The 21,745-nt window shown below is 46.6% G+C and overlaps 1 protein-coding gene across 1 annotated transcript in view; it reads left to right on the top strand.

Moving 5' to 3' along the window:
* The window catches only part of LOC144792883 (paramyosin, short form-like), a 404,104-nt gene that overhangs the window by 78,243 nt on the left and 304,116 nt on the right, over positions 1-21,745 (top strand). The window contains exons 3-4 of the mRNA XM_078668089.1: positions 2,301-2,471; positions 2,932-3,129. Of these exons, the coding sequence (XP_078524215.1) occupies positions 2,448-2,471; positions 2,932-3,129 (222 nt within the window). The 5' untranslated portion in view covers positions 2,301-2,447. The remainder of the gene's footprint in view (positions 1-2,300; positions 2,472-2,931; positions 3,130-21,745) is intronic.

The following is a 21,745-nucleotide window of genomic DNA, read 5'->3' as shown; positions in this document are numbered from 1 at the left end:
CACCAACTTCTTCTTGCCCGGCTGCCATCTATTGACATTGCCGGTCCTGCTTTGGAGTGGATAGAATCCTTTCTGGACGACCTTACACAGCAGGTCTGGGTGCCTCCCCACTCTCCTCCGTGAGGAAACTTTCAACTGGAGTGCCTCAGGGCTCCACGTTGAGCCCCCTGCTCTTCAATATATATCTGACCCCCCTGATTTTTTGTTTTAGCAGAGGAACTGGGTGCAAAAATGATATCCTACGTGGATGACACCCAGCTGCTATTTACTTGGAGGGGTTCTGATCTGGATACCAAGATCGCTCAGATTTGCCTTTCGTCTGTTTTCCACTGGCTTGCACATGCCCAACTTAAGTGCAATGAGGAAAAGTCGGAGGTACTCCTGTATGGCCAGTTCCCCCCTGCCTTCAGAGAATCCCTGTGGCCTCCTAATGTTCCATGCCCCAGCTCTGTGGGTGATCCGGCAAAGAACTTGGGGTTTTGGTATGGGGAAGATCTACGGTTTGCAGAACACATTAAAAAACTTGCTGGAGTCTCCCTCGAGACCCTTGAGGCCTTACGAAGGTTCTTTCCCCTGCTTCCGAGGGAGACTAAAGTAATGGTAGCGCGCCCTTATCCTCTCCCGCCTCGATTTTGCCAATGCACTGTTCATTGGCATTCCAGGCTATCTGGTTAAGAATCTTCAAATCATATAGAATGCCGTGGCCAGACTCCTGTTTGACATCTCTCGGAGATCTAGTGTCCAGCAGCATTTGCGTGATCTGCATTGGCTACCTGTGGCCCAGCGGCTGCAATTCAAGGCCCTTATTCTATCTCACAGGGCCATTCATGGCCAAGGGCCAGCGTATCTTAGGAGGCGTTTTGTTCTGTATACGCAGAGTCGTCCTTTACAATCTGCCACTCAGCGCCGGCTGGTCATCCTGCGGTTTCGTAGGACGCGCTTGGGAGGCCAGTCCCTCTCTGTCAAAGCAGCAGCTGCCTGGAATGCCCTCCCCTTGGAGCTACAGCATACACAGGACTTTTGCCTTTTTTATTTATTTTTTTAAAACTCATCTGTTTAAACTGGTCATCTAATTTTCCTGCCCGTTCTTCCACAGCCCGCTCATGAGCCTGGACACTCTAGAGTTTTAGAGCGCGATACAAATCCTTTTATAACATAACATAACAATGATATCACTGTCTATGACCATCTACTCTCCAGATACTCTCAATATGTGTTTGCTGCATACAAGTCATTCAGTTACCTGGGTTCAAGCAGATTCCTATTCATGTCCTGTCTGACCTGTCACCCTATTCCAAATTATACGCAGGTTCTTGGGCATAACTTTATTTTCAAGGATGTAGTCCAAACCCCTTGAAGATTGCATATATCGTGACCATTCTGCAAAAACACACAACATATCCCAAATTACTTACCAGCTACCATTATATTTCGATATTTTCATGGTCAAGCAAAATCCTAAAATCTGCTAGGTAGTGTTCTGTGATACATCCAATTGAAATGACAGCCCAAAGTTCAGAATACAATTGGGCAAATCTCCCAGCAAAATGGTAAATTGGATTTTATGAGATTTGTGAAATCTTTTCTCACAGCTTGTCCTCCAGAAAGCCTTCCCACAAGGTTGTAAAAGTGAAGGAGTGACTCCATATGTCTCCTTCAGTGCATTATACTAGGAGATGACTCCGCTTCACCCCCTTTTGAATGAATGTTGGCTGCCATGCTCCTAACAAAATTAGAGTGAATTTTGTTGTCATTGCTTTAGTATGAGTATATCCTTTATCAAATCGCTTCACTCAATATGCAGGTGTCTACCAAACGTAGAGTAAATTGCTTCTGCTGGTGTCATGCTAACATTTGGAACTCAAAATGATACATCGTGAACCAAAGTTGCTTTACCATAAGGAAATACATTTGGAAACAGGTGTGTTACTTTTCAGTGTTGCTCTCAGATTACCACGCATCGATACGAAACCTGAAGCAGGAACTACCTTTACTTCCAGAGACACATGTTGTTTTAATATCCATCAACTTGATGATGCAGCCAACCTGAGTCCAAAGAGCAAGACACACAACTGTCCAGACATAAAATGAGTTAGGTAAACTAAACAATCCTTCTCTTATTACCTGCTTTCTTTCAGATGAGTCTACAAGGAAGAAACAAAATATGGAGATATCTGACTTCTCAGAATACAACGATGGACCTCCTATATTTAAACAGAGTAAAACGGGGATTGGTACAACTATCTTTGATTAAAAAGGCCCTATAGCATACATGATCATTGCTACTTTTTTCTTCACAGGCTTCACGATTGGCAGAAGAACTTCATCATGAGCAGGATCACACACTTCACCTGGAGAGGGCGAAGAAAGGACTAGAGGCGCAGATTAAAGAGCTGAACATAAAACTGGAGGAAGCTGAGCAGACGGCTCTCAAAGGTGGCAAGAAAATGATCCAGAAACTGGAATTAAGAGTGGGTCTTCATATAAATCATACACCTACTAATCTCACAAACTAAGCTGGTGGTTGATTGCTTCATTTATGTGCCAAGCAGCCAATTTTAAAATTAAGTGTTTCTGTCACTGGAAGACGACACAGAGCTATATTGTAGAAATCACCCATCATGGTCAAGGGTGAATGACTAACATTCAGAAGGCTAATGGTATCCAGTAGATTCATATTTTGCGATCTAGACTAGGACGTACCTATATGGAGCCAAAATCTTGCTTAATTGAGGATTTAGACTTGGGGTATTCTACATGTGGGGGTATACTGTGTTACCCAGAAGGGCCCACAAAAGATCACACTTGAAAAGATCAATGTTCTAAACAGTAATGCTGTCTCTGCACAGCATCTACTGTGTAAAGTTATTACAGTTTGAAAAACATGTGTATGCTTGTTAAAGTCCATTTAATAATCGAGCATGTTGTCAGGCTAAAGAACTGGAAACCGAACTAGACTACGAACAGAAGAAACACGCCGACACCACGACGTTACGCAAAAATGAACGGCGTCTTAAGGAACTAGTATTTCAGGCGGAAGAAGACCAGAAGAATCATCAACGAATGCAAGAGCTGGTGGAGCGGCTGCAAAACAAACTCAAGGCTTATAAGAGGCAGGTGGAAGAAGATGTGAGTATTGTCAGAAACTACTTTCTAGTGCCACACATTAGAAGAAGCATAAATAAGCATTAGGTGCATGCTTTTTATGAGGGAATGCTACCTTATAATACCTCTTATATTAATGTCTCCTGAAAAAAGGTTATAAAATTACTTTTTATGCTAACAAACTGCCACTGGTCTGTTGAATAATTAAACAATGCTGCATAATTTATGAATGCAGCATAAAGTTTACAGATACAAGTCTAATGTATACCTTACTGTAACTCCTATGTCACTGCTATAATTCTGACTAATATATGAAATTCTCCGTATAAAAGTGAAAATATAATTGGCAGCGAAGGCACAACTGCAAAACAAGGCATTGATGTAAGTGTAATTTATTTATTTGCATAAGTTAGTTAAAACAACTTCATTACAATAAAACATTAAAAAAAAGTAAATCGCAGTTCATAGAGGTTAAAAAAATCTGGGAAGCTCCAATAGTTAAGTGCCAGTGTTTGACTAGGGGCTTCTTATCATGTTTACAGTTAGAGCTGTTTGGCCGCTCCCATAGGAGAGTGTCACCCTACTAGCTCCGTCAAATCACAAGACGACTTTGGCTTCCATTCTTTTCGCTGGTACTCTTTTTCTTGTACAGTGCTTGTGCTTTGAGACTATGTAGGAGGATCCTCTTTTGTAGATCTTTGTTTAAAATAATGCAGTATCAGTGTTTGGACAGTTCGAGGGCTAGGTAGGGAGGCTGTGCCAGGGTACATAGCACCCCTAATAGAGCATTGATTTGAAAATGCATTATGACTTGTTCTTCAGTTAATTACTAGTTGGCGACTATTGATTATGTGTATTTACTGCTATTTTCTTAGCACAGATTTAGCTAGGGAGCAATAGAGCACTTCATATGGCAGTAATGGGACAAATGGGACAAATGATTTATGTTGGTAGACTGTTTACAATGATAATCGATGGAGACAGAACATTTCTCACATCAGACTAGGAATCACTGCCAGACTGCCTTCAGAAATTCAACTGCAACGAAGGCACTTGTTCAGTGTAACTCCATTCAGGAGCATTTTTTTGCTTTAAGAAAATCCATTTAAAGACAGCTGGGTTTCCCTTTTTAGGTATTGCCTGCACAGCGCTTGTGCTGTGCTTGAAAAATCTAAAAGGAACTTTACATCCTGACCTCCTTTCTTTTGCTGGTTTCACATTAGTTGCTGTGTGTGCCACTTACCTTTCCTCCATTTCTATTGGCTCTAGCCTGTTTTCCTGCATTTACCAATGCTTGTTCCTCGTCTACTTCTCTTGTCAGTTTCCCACTACCGAAATACTGTTATCATCTGCTTTGGTGGAATAAGCTTCCAGTGTTATATCACAGTCGAGTATAATTGACATAGTTACACCTACTGCTCCTGCCGCGAATTCTAGATCACACTCACTTAAGATACTGTCCTGGAACGTGGCCGGCCTGGGGAATAAATTGAACTGTCCTGACTGGAGCTCGTTTACCGAGGGAAAAGATATATGCCTGTTCCAGGAAACTTGGGCCAGAGAGGCTGTCTTTCGCACAGGCTTCGCGGCATTTTCGGTTGCAGCGAAGTGGGGAGGCAAGGGGCGTCCCTCAGGAGGCCTTGCAACATGGGTGGCTGCCGACCTGGGCTGTAAGGCTACATCCCTCTCTTCAGCTTCAAATGACATCCTTGGGGTCTTGCTGGAGTGGTCGAACTCGAGCAGGCTGGCTGTGGTAAATGTCTACTCCAGACCAGTAAATATCACACAAGTGTCAGATACCATTGAGGAACTTTCGGTTTTCCTTAGTGACATCCCACAGGGTACACCGTTCTTGGTGGGAGGTGATTTCAACTGCCACTTCGAGCCCCTTCCAGGCTTACTGGATGGTTAATCCCAGGAGGACGACGCCAGTGGCTGGTACCTTCCTCGGTAGCTCCTCCCCCCAGAGCCTGGACTCCGTTAGCTCTTCAAATTACTGCCCTAACTCTGAAGTGTGGTATGCGGGCTTGTAATGGACGTATAAGCTCAGACATTCTACCCAAACGCACATACCATAGAGAGGGCAGGGAGTCCAGACTGGACTATATCCTGGTCCAACTCTCCTCATGGTCGCATATCACTGACTTTCAGGTGATATCCAGGGTAGATAGCGACCACAATGCGCTAGAATAGGAATACGCCATCCCTGATCTAGAAGATAGAAGGGCTGCGCCAGATGCTGTTGTCCCAGGGTTGGCGCTGACAAATAATAGACGACGGGTGAGGTGGGAGAAGCTAGCCTCTAACCCAGAGAAGGTCTATGGACTTTACTCCCGGCTCATACCGACTTTTGAAAAGGTCTGTATAATAATGGACCTCCCCATCTCCCAGGATACATATAAGGAACTGCGGATGGCACATGAGAATCTCATTGAGTCCGTAGCTGAAGTCCTTTTCACTACAGGAAAGAGGCGGCGTTACGACCACCCCAGCTGGTATAACCAGGCTTGCCGTAAGGCTAAATCAGATCTTCTGACAAATTAAGGATGGTGCAGATAGGTCTGTAACCCAGGCAAAGAAAAGGCAAAGAAAAGGAATTACAAGCGTCTGATCAACCACGCCAAAAGTGAATGGGAACATGAAAAATGGGAAAATCTCACTACACTATTGGCCACCAGGGACTCCCGTAAATTTTGGCGCACTGTTAATACGGGGTCCGAGGAGCTAGCCTCGGCAATTGAACCTAACATCTCAGCTAGGACCTGGCAGGATCACTTCCAGTCCCTTTACAAGGTCGCCGATGATGTCACTAATGGCACTCTTCCTAATACTGACGAAACAGTGGAGGGGGATCCCTTCACAGAGATGGAAGTGCGCAGGGCTGGCATCAGGCAAAGTGCCAGGATTGGATGGCCTGCCGGGTGACTTATTCAAGCAGGAGCCTGATGTATGGGCGCCCTACTTGGTGCTGATATTCAATGCTGTTCTAGGGGGTATGGAGGTTCCCTGTACTTGGCTGGGCGCAGAGATTGTTCCCATATTTAAGAAGGAATCACCTCTGCTCCCAGCCCACTATAGGCCCATTAGCCTCATAGATGTACCCCAGAAGTTATTTGGTAGGCTGATATTAGACCGTCTCCAAAATTGGATAGAGGAATTTACCATTTTTAGTCCCTATCAGGCGGGATTCAGAAGAGGGGTCTCTACTACGGACCAGATCTTCCGCCTGAAACTCCTGTTTTGGAAGACTGCGGCAATCGAGGGCGGTAGCTTGTACACGGCATTCGTGGACTTCGACTTAGTACCCAGAGATAGACTATGGATCGTATTATCGGAGTTGAGCATCCCGGCTGACATCCTGTCTATTTTGATAAGATTACACCAGGGAAACTTTGCACGTGTCAGGTGCGGAAGAAATGGGGCACTTTCTGACAGGTTCCCCGTTGACAGGGGGTGAGACAGGGTTGTGTGCTTGCGCCGACCCTGTTCTGCCTCTTTGTCAATGGGGTAATTGCCAACCTGACCAGGATGGGCGATATTGACGCTCCTAAGCTGAACGGCAGCAGGGTGCCCGCCATTATGTTTGCGGATGACACCCTGCTGCTGTCTAAGTCCCCTATGTGGATACAAAGGGTCATGGACGGGTTCTCAGCTTTTTGTGTGGAGCGGGGGCTTGAGATCAATGCTTTAAAAACCAAATTCATGATTCTCAACCCCCCATCCTCAACACGCCCCAACCTTACGATAGGTCTATTAAGACTCGAGAGGGTTTTTACTTTTGAATACCTGGGTCTAACCATCAATCAGGATATGACGTGGGACACGCACAGGACCAAGGCCAACATGAAATTGGTCCAGTTAACGGGTGGTATTTGTAGGATGGCAAATAGGTCGACCTATAAACCTTTCGGAGCTACCCTCGAAATTTACAAAATGCAGGCTAGAGGGGCAGTTCTATATGGAGAGGAATTGTGGGGTCATACTTCTGCTCAAAATTTGCAGACTACTGAAAACAAATTTATCAGGCAATTGGCGGCATTATCGGTAAGCACCCCGCTTCTCCCACTGAGACTTGATTTAGGTCTCAGACCTATCTCGGAGGAGCTGGGACTGAGACCAATAATCTTTTGGCGCCGTATCTGGAGTACGCCTGAACTTATGAACTACAGGAACGAGCTCCAAGAGATTCTTTGTCTACCTAAATCAAGACAAATCCCATGGTTACGGTACATCAAACAAACATGTGAGATACTAGGTAGACCAGAATTATGGCTAGATCCATGTAATGCATGCAGTAGGATCCCATGCAAACTCCTTTTGAGGGACTTTCACGAGCACAAGTTATTAGCCACAAAGGGGAATACACGGGAGGGGTCTTTGACAGATCTGTTTATAAAATCCAAAGACTCGTACCATCTTGAGTGTGTGTTAGACGGTATTACTCCTGTCCTTACTAGAAAATTATTTATGCAATGGCGTTATGGCACCCTTCCTATTAGGGCATTTACAAATTGCTGGGCCCAGTCACCATCTAAAGAACAGTGCCCGTCATGCTCACACCATTTGGAAGATGAACTGCATATAATATTTTTCTGTAAGGCTTATCAAAGATCTAGGAAATACTGGCTTGTTCCCCGTCTTAAAAATTTAGGCTTCAGCCGATACCTTCCTGCTTATAGAATTCTAAAGACGGATCTCTCATCCCCGATGCGGTAGCAAAATTTTTAACTGCGATGTGGCACATTCGCTCTCGCCTTTTGAAATATGAGGCAGATATGGGATAAATGAATTGTATTGATGATTTGTAATTGTAATACATAGCAAATGATTTTAATATGCTCATTTTAATGCTTTTTAATGATGTTTATAGAATATTGTCTGTATCTCGACCGAAAATTGTTTGTATTTCTTTTATGATCTAAAACGATCGCAATCGAGACTGGATACAGGATACAGGAACTATATTTTCATAAAGTTTTAACTCTTGCAGCATATTTATATAACAATTTATCAACAAGAGAGATTAAGTGGTTTGCATAAAATCACAGGATGTTGCAAGGTGACACCGAGACTCAAACCTGGATCCACAGCTCTCAAGTCAGCAGCTCTGGCCGCTGTGCCACATACTCTCCACTCCGGTGTTATAGGTCAGAGAGCTATTTGCTTCTTCAGGACGATGATTGATGAAAACAGCTCTTTATTCATTATATAGGCGAAACTGATGCATTGCCAATGCTTGTTTTGAGCTCTTATTGATTGTTATGTGCTATACGATTACAGAACTTCTTTTCTTTCTACTAAGAGAGTCTTCCCTGTGTTTGCTTTGTGTTTCTCTATGTTTGTTAGTTCTCACAGGTTGCATAGATTTACAACCCCTGTTCAAATCTGTCCGTTGTTTCATGTTTCCATAATCATTGATCAGCAGCCGCCTGGCTCCCCAGTAAGTTTATGGGTTGGGGGGTGAACCTGCTAATTACCAGACTTTAGGCACTACTGGTGCATGTCCGACGGTGACACGGAGCTCTGAACCCAGTGGCGGCAAAAATAACGTCAGACAGAGTGAAGGCCAGGGTACAGCCTTTCTACAAGGCGCTACAACTGATGTCAGCAAGGAGCGAGAAAGGGGCAGCAAAGGGAATGGAGAGGGACAGGAAAGTGTCATGGGGGAGAGGGAGGTGGGGGGAGCTAACAGAGCACAGGAGAAAGTGCGGGGGTCCGATGGGAAGACATTAAACGGGGTTAAGTTTCAAATATGGCATCTGTCGAATGGTACAGTCAGGAGACTGACACGGATTAAGGAAAGGGCAAGGAATGTGGGAGAACGGAACGCGTGTGTGTGTGTGTGTTGGGGGGGGGGCGGTCACTGCAGGGCGAACACGGTCCTCTGGTCCTGGGGTCGTCTCCCGAGAAACACAGCTGACAGGCATGATGGGGCAGGGTGAGCCGGGCTGCCAAACAAATCACATGTACCAGGCAACGCAATGCTGTGTCAAAGAGGCGCACCAAAGACCCCGGCGAGTCGGTAGGCGCTAAACAGATGGTGTCTCATTCAGGTTCTCTGGACCGAGACCCCCTCGTAGGCGAGAGCTCAGAAAGTTTCTTATCAGGCCTGCGATGTTCCGTCAGCCCTGCCTGATAACCCACCGCTGGCGACGGGGTAACCCCACTTCTCCCCAGGGTCGAGCAATGCCAGGCGAGCTCCCGACAGGGAATTTCCCCGATATTGAATCCGAGGAGGTGGTGTTGGGGTGTCAAATCTTATCTATCTGGCTCGCCAATGGGTCTCTTTTATGTTATTGCGTGGTCCGTGGACCGGTCTTCTGTTCCAATCCGGCTCTGCTTTAGCGCTTGAAGCAGGGAGCTGCGCTCAGCCACCTGCCTTCTAGCGCTTGGAAGCAGGGAGCTGCGCTCAGCCACCTGCCTTCTAGCGCTTGGAAGCAGGGAGCTGCGCTCAGCCACCTGCCTTCTCGCGTCAGTCGCATGAGAATGTGTCTAACATGGAAGGCGAGGCCTCCTTTACCTCTCAGTACAGGCACCTGCTTATTACCGGGTCACCCTCACGCCAGCCGCGTGACCTTGGGCACTTTCTACCTTCACTGGCACTGACTCAACAGCCGTCACCCTTGTGATGACTGGCACGGCAGGCTTGCAAACATGGTTATGTGATGGTTTTGTATAGCACAGCGCCCCCCATTACTCTGTGTCTTGACGCTTCTAAGCTCCCGGAAACGGGACGAGGGCTCAAATTGTGGGTGCTATTTGTGGAATTTCGTAGCCAAGAGCACCTGATGGGGCCAGGAACGGGATGACCACGGCGCCGACCAGTCCCCTGGATACTTCCCCTGAAATGACCGGTGTTTTACCGGCCTGGTCGGTGTGTGCAAGCCCACGCCAATAAACAAGCATTTGCAATGCAATAGGATTCGCATTTACGCCAGACCTTTTGCATTGCAAATGGGAGTGCTGGCGGGCGGGGGCGAGAAGGCACGAATAAGGGGTGGGAGGACGGGGGAGAGAACCCCTTCCTGGGTATGCAAAGGTCTGTAATCACGACGGGGAGTCCTCTGACATGCAGCCGCCGTGGCCTAGATCGACGTCCCTGGTATTATTTACAACTGTTCCTTTAAAAGTAGACTCCCACAACCCCTCATCTCCTCTCTGTGGGCATCACCTGCTAATGTTACACCTTTGTTTTTTTAAAAAAAATATTTTTATTGGTGACATGAGGACAGAGTAGCAACAAGAAAGAAAAAAAATCACCATACAAAATAATAATAAAAAAAACAGCAAACAAACAGGCAAGTACAGCAAACTACAGAGGTTAATGCATTTTGTGAGGACGGACAATGGGAGGGTAGCCTTCCAAAAACAAAACAATTTTAAACAAGCATAGCTTTCTGTAAGCTACTAAACAAATTCCTAAACACATTCTCCCCAAATTTTTCCTGGTTTATATAGTGCTCTTACACCCCTGATTTTAGCTAGTGCACATTCCATGTTATATGTATCTTTAACATATGTTACACCTTTCACTTTCGCACATAAATGAATCTGATAACGCATCTTAAGTGAAAATAAGAGTCTTGTGAGCTTACCTGCTATTGGAATGCTTTTGACATATGTCGCGAACAACAGGACCGTAGTCAGGACAGCAGCCTTCATGTCGTCTCTTTGGCTTGGGTATTGGTGTCGAGGCGAAGACGTCTTGATGGGTGTCCGACCCCTCAAAGCAGGTGTCCATTTATAGCCCGGATTCTTTACGGGGCTGAGACCACGCCCACAATATCATTCAGTTGCTGGCACAGTTGCTCCTTCTTCTGCATATGATGAAAGGGGGAGCAGGATGGACAAGTCTTGGTGTGTGAGAAATTCCCACTTCTAGCCCTGGGCTAAAAGATTATTGGCTGAGAAACCTGCTCAGTAAGGGAGGACCTTTCCAAACAGGAAAGGTAACAGTCGGTTTTGTGTGGATCGGCGAAGGACCTCCTGCTCGTCCTAGTGATGTCCATACTTGAGACATAGCAGCTCAACCTGTATTTTAATTGGTTGAAGCTTCCATTCTTGCTCAGCCAGCACGTGCTTCGTCCCGTGCGTGGCGCGCGGGCTGGGGCTGGCGAGGCCCTTCAGGCCGACGAGCCCGTCTGCCGCCCCCACAGGCCGCCCAGGCCCCCACTGGGCGGTGGGGGGGAGGCATCTGAAGTGCACTGGCATAGACCAAACCTGCCCAAAAAGTGCCGCATCTGGATCTCGGATCTCGGATACCGGCCCATTGCCCGAGAGCCCGCCTCACCAATCCCACCCTAAACATACTGATGCATCCTTACCCCCGCAGCTGCCAGTGAAGGTGAAGGCGCTCTAATAAGGCACTAGAGGGTTCAGCCAGGCCACACAATGTGCTTCACTGTGAGACCTGCTTATGGGTGAGACAGTTCGAATCCTTCGCTTGGCTCAGCAGAAGCCTGAAGATGTGCGCGCCATTGCATCGCATCTCTGCTGCTATAGGATCCAGCAACGTGTCTCCCAAAACACCCCTTCCCATGCGATTGTATATGACATACGATGTGATCCCACCCAGAATACAATAGTGCAATTCATGACAGATGTCACTTTTCTTCTAAAATAGTTTTCTCTTTGTTTTCTGCAGAATTACAATGTTGAATATTCACAATATGTTTCAATTAATTTCCTGTGTGTTTAGGTGTTTAAAAGGTACAAAGATACATTTCTATTCCAACAAATATATTGTTTTTTTACTACTCGTTTTTTAAATTTTTGCCTAAGAACGCGAACAAAACATACAGGGGCAGATTTACCAGCCCCTCCTTGCGTCACTTTTGCGTCACTTATCCCGTTTTAAAAATGACGCAAAAGTGGCGCAAGGGGCTTGTAAATCTGCCCCACAGACATTAGCATGGGCATCCTTGTATCCCATCCTCGACATGAAATCACCAGTTTCACCCCAGCCCACCTCCGTTGGTCACTTGTTGGCCTACAGGCCCGGACTGGCCATTGCGGGCACCGGGCAATCCCCCGGTCGGCCGCAAGGGTGGGGGCTGGTTTGGGGCCCTGGGGGCCGATTTTGTTACAGAGCCGTTATGCTGCAAAATCGGCCCTGTAACAAAATCGGCCGAAAAGCGGCCCTGGCAAAGCGTTCGCATCCCCCGAGGGGGGGCCGGCCGAGCACTTTGCCAGGGCCGGTTTTGGTTCCCAGTCCGGCCCTGTTGGCCTAAGAGTATATTACCTCTATTACGATTATTTTTGTAGGAGGACAGACCGGCTAATCCGTGGGCTACCCACACAACTCCAAATACTGCTCGTCCCCAAATGTTGGGAGAAAATAATTCTATGCACAGGGATTTGATGCAACGAGATTTGATCCTAAATATAAAGGTGCCCACAGAACGGCAGCCTTCTCCAGGGTAGGGGGAACTCAGCTGCCAAGGAGAGCCGTTTGACTGGTCCCTTATACGAAGAAACCTTCCAGAATGCTGATCACAGCAAATAACCACAGCAAATACAAATAGGGAAGCGACAGGGAAGACATACACACTATTCACACTACTCACAATTTGCACACTCCGAGGTAAGTGTAATACTATGTGCACATACTAGGTAGGTAGGTAGGTATAAGGCTTTATTTCGATAAAACATATCTTAAAAGCATAACATTATACAGTAATTTGATATCAACAAATGATGCAATACTCAGTTTATAATTTTAGTTAAAAATACTATACAATTGGAATAAAAAGACTGCATAGAACTGAATATAAAATCACTAATTAAATAATTTCATTAAGCCTTTTGGATCTGATGGACTAAACCCATCTTAAACATTTTGACAGTCCACACGCATACAGTGACCGAGTATCTGACATCAGGATTCGCAATGCTACAATATGATGTCTAGTGCCCAGTTCTCTGCATAATGGTTTTAACCAGCAGTTCCTCGGTGATTTGTATGCCGGGCATGCAAACAAAATATGAGCAACGGTCTCTACTCTGGTCTGACAAATTGGGCAAAAGGGTATGGTTTGAAACGGAACTTTCCAGCGTGCAGTCAGTTCACATACTGAAAGGATTTAAGTAAGTAAGTAAGCTTTATTCGATATAAAAAACATATCATAAAAGCAACACATTACATCAGTAAAAACAATTTATCACAGACAGTGCAAAATATCCTACATAATCATCATTAAGAATTAAAAGAGAAACATCTTTAAGAATAACAAGATAGTAGGGGAACACATTACTGGATCAGCAATTTTTTCGCAGTTCTTATACGCCAAGCCCAGCCTAAAAATTTTGCCATACAAGAGGCAAAGAAGGGTCTTGCATCTGTACGCAATATGCGTAAGGCTTCCAGATGTGAACGGGTTCCCAAACTCCTACAAAGAGGCTTCAACCACCTCCGTCTAGGCGCCGCGTAAACGCTGCACTCAAACAGCAAGTGGGCAACAGACTCTACCCTTAGATCACAAAAAGGGCAGTAGGGTACAGTTTGTAAGGGCGGTTTCCAGGTAGAAGTAAACTGGCATAAAGGAAGCACCCCCACCCTAAATTTAAAGTACAATGATCTGTCGCCTGAGCAATGGATACAATCCAGATAGGGTTCCCTGTAAGGGATCTCCTTAGCTAACAAAAATTGGGCGACAGATTTACAATGGTTTGTGTTACATACTCTCTCGTTGTCCACCCATGACCAATAAACCTTCTTTAATAATTGTTTTGAGGGTGCTGATTTGTTGACCCAAGCATCTCCTAAGCCCAGTTTGTAAAGCAGCCTCTTAACCTCCCTAAGCCAGATGACCTTATGGCAACCCGGAAGGGACAAAATTTCATTTAAGGCTTCTGCATAGCTGCTGAGTTCAGGGACATTCCAGATTCTGGACCATAGTTGAAGGGGGCGTAATTTGGCTTGCTCACATATTGGTCGAGTGCCTGCATCTAGCAAAAGGGGGATAGTGGGGGTACTGTGGGGTAGGCTCATAAGATCTTTATGAAAGTTGTTCTCAAGGTGAGCCAAGGTGTCAACTCTCTGGATGCCCCACAGTTCGGCACCATACAGTGCCGCACTCACGACCCTTGCCCTATAAATGTCCAGAGGTGCCCCAATTGGTTTTAAAGAAGAGGCACGCTGTTCTTTAAGCAGGGCACCTGCAACCCTCTTGTGAGTCAGAAACACCTTTTGGTGGTGTGCCTTCCAACTCATGGTGTCGCTAAGGCGTATGCCCAAATAGTCAAATTCTTTGACTCTTTCGAGTGAAACAGAATCTAGAGCGGGGGGGACGACAGATTTCTTGGGCGGGTTGAGGACTAAAAATTTAGTCTTACCTATGTTTATAGCCAGACCCTTTGTATCGCAGAAGGCTTTGAAACTAAAGAGCAATGATTGGATGCCCATTGGTGATTTCGAAATTAGAAGGGTGTCATCCGCGAATAGGAGCGTCGGAATTTTCCTTCCAGCCAGGGTGGGTGCGTCTGATGGATGTTGAAGGAGGTGCTCCACCACTCCGTTAACATAAAGAGAAAACAGAGTGGGGGCAAGCACACACCCCTGGCGGACGCCCCTATCAACAGGGATACAAGGTGTTTTCTCCCCCTGGACGCCCCATCTAATTTGGGCAAAATTGCTATCATGAAATTTTTCAAGCAAGGCCAACAGATATGGGGGAGACCTAACCCATCGAGGACATTCCACAATAATGCACGTGGTACCAGGTCGAAGGCTGTTCGTAAGTCAATAAAGACTAGATATAAACTGCCCCCTCCCAGCACCACCACTTTCCAATAAATCATTAGAAAGCGAAATGTCTGCTCGATTGTGCCTGTCCCTGTTCTAAAGCCTGCTTGAAAATCTGACAAGATCTGATTTTCATCAGCCCACTGAATAATCCTGCCCAGTACCACTTTACCCGCTACCTTTTGGGTTGAGTCCAGTAAACTAATGGGACGATAATTTGCTGGGTCGTCCCTACAGCCTTTCTTAAAAATAGGGACGACCTCAGCGCCCCTCCATGAATCAGGGAACGACCCTCCCAACAAAACCTCATTTAGGAGAGAGGCGATTAGTCTACTCCAAAAAGAGGGGTGATTCTTTATCAAATCACCCGCAATCCCATCAGGACCTGCCGCCTTATTTGGTACGATACACCTAATTGCCCTCTCTACTTCCAGGCTAGTAAATAAACCATCATGACTTGAGAGGTCAGCTGTAGGGCTGGGTAATAGACCCAGAGATAGACGAACTAAGTGAGATGCCCCAGAAGGAGCAGAATATAGTTTCGAGAAGTGGGCAAGCCATACATCGCCAGAGATATTACAAGTTAACTGCTGGTCAATAGGCTTTTCCCTGGCTCTTAATAAATCCCAAAACCCCTTAGCATCTTTCATGTTACTAGCCTCTACTAGCTCCCCCCAAAAATTGGAATCATGAGCCTCTTTGGCCTCAGTCACGGATTTTTTGTAAAGTTTCCTCGCGGCCCTGATGTTAACTGGGTCTTTGGTCTTCAGTGCAGAGATAAGATCCCTCTTCGCTGCACGACATTTGGTGGAGTACCACTTAACTCTCGCTTTGGGAACGCCTTTCGAGGCAGCCCTAAAAGTGGGTTGGGGGACGATGAACAAGTTACTCAGTGCCACTATAGTCTCTGTAAATAATGGTAAAACCTTTTTGCTGGTGGGGCTTAAGGCATCGAGCCGAGGCTCCACCCCTGACAAAATAGTCCCGGCTTGCGCCATCCTTGCTTCATCTGCTGAAACTTTAGCCCACTTTAGGCGCCTGCCACAGTTTGTAGGAACGATTTCATGTGAAGCTTTCCACTTGTAATCGGATGTGCCTTGGTTTCCAACCTGCCAAGGAAGGGTGATGGTTAACGAAAGTGGGTTATGGTCGCTATCACACGACTCTATAACCTCCATGTCTTGGTGGAGTGACCAAAGGTTATAATTAAGCATGATAAAGTCAATTCTGGAGGAGTGGCCCGGCCTGTTATATGTATGAGCACCCATACAGTCAGATTTGGAGCGGCCATTTGTTGGTCTCAGATTGAACTCCATACAAAGAGCATTGATGTCTATTGCACTTTGTGTCCATTTAGGGATCGGGTCAAGGGTCAGGATAGGGATACCTCTCCTAGTGTCCTCTTCAAAGGTATCCAAAATATCTTCCCTGGCCAGTGGCTCAAAACAGCAATTGAAGTCGCCTGCAAGAAGAACATAAGAGTCAGTATTACAGGCAGCTAGATTGCTGCTTAGGCCTGTTGAGGTTAAACGTGAAGCCCCACCTTTGGCACCCCTCAGATAGAGATTAAATACTTCCAAGTTTCTTCCCCCTTTACAATGTATTGATATCCACTGGAGATCCGGTGATTGGGTAATCCTTTGATTTACACTAAGACCTAGCGCAATACTGACCCATATGAGAAGGCCGCCAGACGGACGACCTTTGGATCCTTGATGTTGAACAGCCGGAACAAAGTAGGTTGAGAAGCCTACTCTGTGTCTGGGTTCTTGGCACCAGGTTTCCTGGAGGAGGCAGATATTATAAGGTTCTAGAAAAGCATTCCATTCAGGAATGTCAAAGTTACGTCCGAGCCCTGCCACGTTCCAGCTTAAAATCTTTAATGGAGGATCACCAGAAGTAGAATCCTTGGAAGAATAGGTAGGCATGGGAGGTTTGGTCACGATCAATCTAGAGAACCTTGGAGATGGCTCGATCTGCTGGTAATTCGGGACCACCGCTGTACCAGGCAGGTTGGTCCCTGCTACTTCAGTAGAGGTGAATGGAAGGGGAGTCAAACAAAGTAGGTCTATCTGTTCTTCCTCTCCGCAATGGTCTAAAATATTGGGTAAGGATGGCCCCCCATCAATAAATAAACTGTTTGGTGGCCCTGCTGGGCCTGCTGAATGGTCGCGAGTTAAGCATGCAATTTGACCTTGAGCCTGTGATGGCGTTATTTTCCCTAGTTGTTGTTGGGCCAGTTGCATAGAAAGTCAGTCTACCTCCTCTAGACTGCCGAATCTATTGTAGGTTGAGAGGCCATTCCAATGTGGGAGGATATCCTTGGGTCTCCGGGGATGGCTCATCCATGGATGATGTTGTACTAATGTCCAGTCATCCACCTGGTTGTGTCTTGGTCGAGGAGGGTAAAAGAAGGACAGCGGCCTAGGTATGACAGAGGACTCTTCACTACCTGGCCAGTAACAGATATGATGCGCCGTGTGTGGATCCTCGAAGGTCACCACTATACAGTCCCCAGGACTCTTTTTTTTCGTTGGACCCACCCAAGGAGTTCTACGGACCATCAGGACTCGGCTTCTTCGGCCATTAGGAATCGGTCTGTTCTCTTTGAGCCAATACATTATCTTGTTTTTCAAGGACCAATGGTTCTCGTATTGGCCATTGCTGATCTTAGGGACACCCGTCAGCACAACCACATAGTCATTGGCCTCTGGGGGAAGGTCGATATAACCCCCTCTGAAGTTATCCTTTGCGGGGAGGCCCTGATTTCCACTAGGGTTAGATCTAGGAAGCACTTCAGGTTTAGGGTTTGCTGAATGGCACGTAGGACTACGTTTAGGAGCCTGAGGTTTAGTGGTAGCGGAAGCATGGTCCACAGCCACAGTCCTCGGTTTTGGAACCGGCCTTACAATAGATGGTACTGGGAGGGGAGGTTGCTGGGCTTGGGATGCAGGAGCTAGTGGTATTGGGTCAGCTACACTGAGGCCCTGATTTTCAAGACTTCTCAGGCCGAGAGTGGCCAGAGCAATAATGCTCTTTTCCATTTCGAGCAAGTTTTTTCTATCCTTGACAATCTAAGGTCAAGGGGTGAGAGAAGTTTTTTGAGGGTTTCCCAAACCATATCTATGAATTCCTTGTTATTCTTACCCAGCCCCTCTGCCTGTGGGCCCTCATCCTCTAAAATGATGGTAGGGGGAATGACTGGGCCCTCTCCACATCCCTCACTTAGTGGCTGTGTACTCGGAGTACGCTCTGCTATAGCGTTAGTTGCTGCGACATTAGTCACTGCCGGATGTTGGGAAACTGCAATTTTTGCCTTCTTACAAAAGTAGGCAGAGCGAGAGTGGCGTTTTCTTTTTGGTTGTTTGCCACTAGTGTTGGTAGTGATCGGAGCTGCCTGAGGGAGTGGGCTAAGGGTAGAATTCTGAACACGAGAAACTGTAGGCAGAGTTAGCTCACCTATGTTGGATGGTTGCTCTGAGGTTAGAGGAAAAATAGCAGGGATCGGGGACTGATGGACATCGACCTGAGTAACTACGCAATGGGGACGGACAGGACGCTCCGGAGTAACCGAAGCAGCTATGTGGCCTAGAGAGGATCTTTTTGAAAGTGCAATGACTTGGGATAGCCTTCTCGCAGCTACCAATTCTAAGGAAACCCGGGTTTGGAGTTTGGATATCTCTTCGTCTATAGCTATATTAGTACGGGTAATAAAGTCATCCATAGGGCCACTAATTTGTTGCCCACCTTTAGAAGCCTTGCTACGTGTTACCCTGATACTCATGGCGCTTAGTGCAGAAGGACAAAGGCTGGTCAAACGGGCAGGATGGAATAGTATGAATATTTATTTACCTTTATAGGCTTAGAGAGGATTATAGAATATGTTGGCGAAAAGGGATGGGCCAGTCCAGTCCGCTCAGTCCTCGAACGGCCTCAAACGGCCCGCTCTTAGCCCGGTCTTCGCCCGAGCTGCGTCCCGCGCTGCGGGAGTGTAATGCTGTGATATAGTGGGCGTGATGGGCGGGGGGGCGGGCCGGCGGGGAGAGCGGACCGGATGCTGTTTCCGTGGTCTCGCAGGGACTCCTGGTTGCTGGAGTCCCCGCACACTCGCAGCCCCGCCGAGCCTCTCGCCCTTACCTCTACCGTCCGGGATCTGCTGGCGGTGATTAGTATGTAGCGCACTCCCGTGCGAAGCGGCACCCGCGGAGCGGGTGCTGCGAGGAGTTGGCTGGAACTGCCCTCGGTATCCTCTGTATCCTCGAACGTCTGTCAGGTAAGCCTCTGAGCAATGGAGTAAGTGTCCTGGAAGGATTTAAAAAAATAAAACGAATTTAGTTGCGCGCACTGCAGTGCGCGCAACGAAATTCTTTTTATTTATTTAAATGTTTACTTACCTGTAAAACTCCGTAATCCATACATTACTACCCCCCACCCTGCCCCCCCGCCCACGTCACCGCCCTACAGAAACACCTACTGCTGACCGCTACTGCTTTAAAATAATATCGAGGTAGGGTTCCCGAACTGCCACATTGTGGTTCTGAAAATTCTGGATTTGTGTAATCATTCTGGACTCGAAAATTAAAACTTCGTCGAAACATTGCGAATTTGGTATCAAAAGACCAAGAATGACGAGCACACCATGTACATATATTTTCAGCATATTCGAGTGACGATTTCACCTCGAAATCGTCATTTGCGTTCTGAACCCTTGGCTTCCATTTTTATACGGCAGCCATCTTATGTGTTGCCCTTTACATAGGCCTTAATCCAGCTGAATTCAATTCAGCAAGGACACGTACTCCTTAATCGACTTTCCTATGACCTGTGCAAGTTGGAACCATTGCCCCAGGCTAAGCTCGTTAGGTCAGTTCCCCTCCCAGTGGCCGAACAAGATAGCATCAAGGCTCAACAAGCCATAAAACCATTTCAGCGCACACACCTGCCGTATCTTGCTCGCATCTGTCTCTACTCTTTTGCTTCACTTGCTTTATGGTGGGGAGGTGCCTGTTTTTATTGGGGGTCCACCGATATCTGATGAAATGTTAGGCCTTGCCGGGTGATTTGTTGTGGGCAGCACAACGTGAAATATGTACATGTCATCATGACTCTGCTTTTCCTTTGTAACCAATAACTGTAAATGATATACTGCAAATTCGAGGAATGTTTGCCTGAAGCTGAATATTCTGTATAAAGAGAGAAGCCTGACTTTGTAAATTCGAGCAGTCTCCTGAGAATATACTTCCCCGTGTGTTGTACTTCTAGGACACTTGTTACCTTGGTTGCAGCCAATAAAATCGATCCTTGACTTCACCTAGAAGACTCTGAGTTTCTGTGGTCTAAATCAGGAAGGACTCGAGGTCTCTGGGTGTACCCTGACACCGCTGGGTTACCGGTTCTGTGCCGGTTCTTAAAAACCCAGTACCTCAGCTGGCACCCAACATTTGGGGCAATTCCAGTGGTACCAGCCCAGCCAGAGGTTCGTGAGGAGCTTCGTGTGAAAATTCCGGAGGACGGCGAACCACCTCATTGACCCCTGCATGTCGACGTGGTCCGAAGGTCTTTGCTGCGAGGTTCCCCGCTTCCCGACGGCTACGAAGGACTGCTGCCCTGGCTATCGCCCTGATTTGGACCCTTGAAGTTTGGTAGAGCGAAACACTAAGACGAGTCTTCTGGTGACATCATCGATATCTCAGTTAAGTATAAGTGGAGCGTCTCCCAGTCCTTAGTTGATCTTAGTCTTGGGTATCCTTTGGGATAATTGTTGGTATTTGCAAGCACCAAAACCGAAGGACTGGTGTATTCACGAGAAATATCGTAATCGATAATCCTTTGAAGTTTGGAACTAGACTAGAGAGCAAAGATGCCTAGTCTTAGACTTGGAAATTTGTTTTGTCTTGGTTGTAATAATAGGGACTCCCGATTGGAGGACTCATGTCCGGTTCCTCCGGTTGGAACTCCAACTTACGAGTTATATGTCAAACACGGAGTAGGCCCCATCACATACAATGAAGTGTGGATCAAATACACCAGAAAAGATGGTGTTTTAAAATGGCCCCAATATGGTAGCTTTGATACCGAAATCTTAGATAACATTGAAGTTAAATTATTCAAAAAGAAAGCCCGGCCGGCGATCTTCGACTCTTTCCGCCTATGACGTAAAGAAGCCAAACAAAAGGAAATCAAATTAGCTAAGAAAAATAAGAGAGAAGGGGGACTTTTCAGTAATGCAAGCTGCTGTGCAGTTTAACGACAATGAAGAAGAGCAGATGAGTGAGCAGTTGCACAGGCAACGTAAAATGGCAATGGATAAATGCTATCCAGTTTTGCCGTCTCTTCAGCAAGAGGCAGCAAAAGAGCGCGAAAAAGATCCATTAATGTCACACTTACTAAGTTAGCCACCCCCCTATGCGCAAAATGCCACCGCACCCCCACAACCTTTAGTTGTGCAACCTGTGCCTCCTGTTCCTCCGCAGCACCCACCAGCTGTTCTTCAGCTGGCTCCTGTTCCTTTGGTGCAGCCTCCTCCAGGCCCACCGACCACATCTGCTCCACCTGTGCTTTCTACGATTTTGCCTGCTGTACTTTCTACTTCTCCTAATGCTCCCTCTACGATTTTGCCTGGTGCTCCTTCTATTTCTCCTGATGCCTCCTCTGCTGGTATCTCTGCCTCTGCCTTATCTCACCCCGTTTTTCCACCCGTTCTTCCTTCAGTTTCACCTTCCATTCGGCAGAAAATGGCCAGCACTGTCACTAACCTTTTTTCGCCTCTTTTCGGGTCGCCTACTACGACTCCTAAAATGGAACGAAGACAGTTGCGAAGTCGACTGCCTGACTATCAAGAGAGAGACTCACTGAATCGTTTAGCACGGAAATGGGTTATGGACACTGTAAAATATG

This window comes from Lissotriton helveticus, chromosome 11 (assembly GCF_964261635.1).
Source record: "Lissotriton helveticus chromosome 11, aLisHel1.1, whole genome shotgun sequence".
Lineage (NCBI taxonomy): Eukaryota > Metazoa > Chordata > Amphibia > Caudata > Salamandridae > Lissotriton > Lissotriton helveticus.
This window is presented reverse-complemented; position numbering and strand designations above follow the sequence as displayed.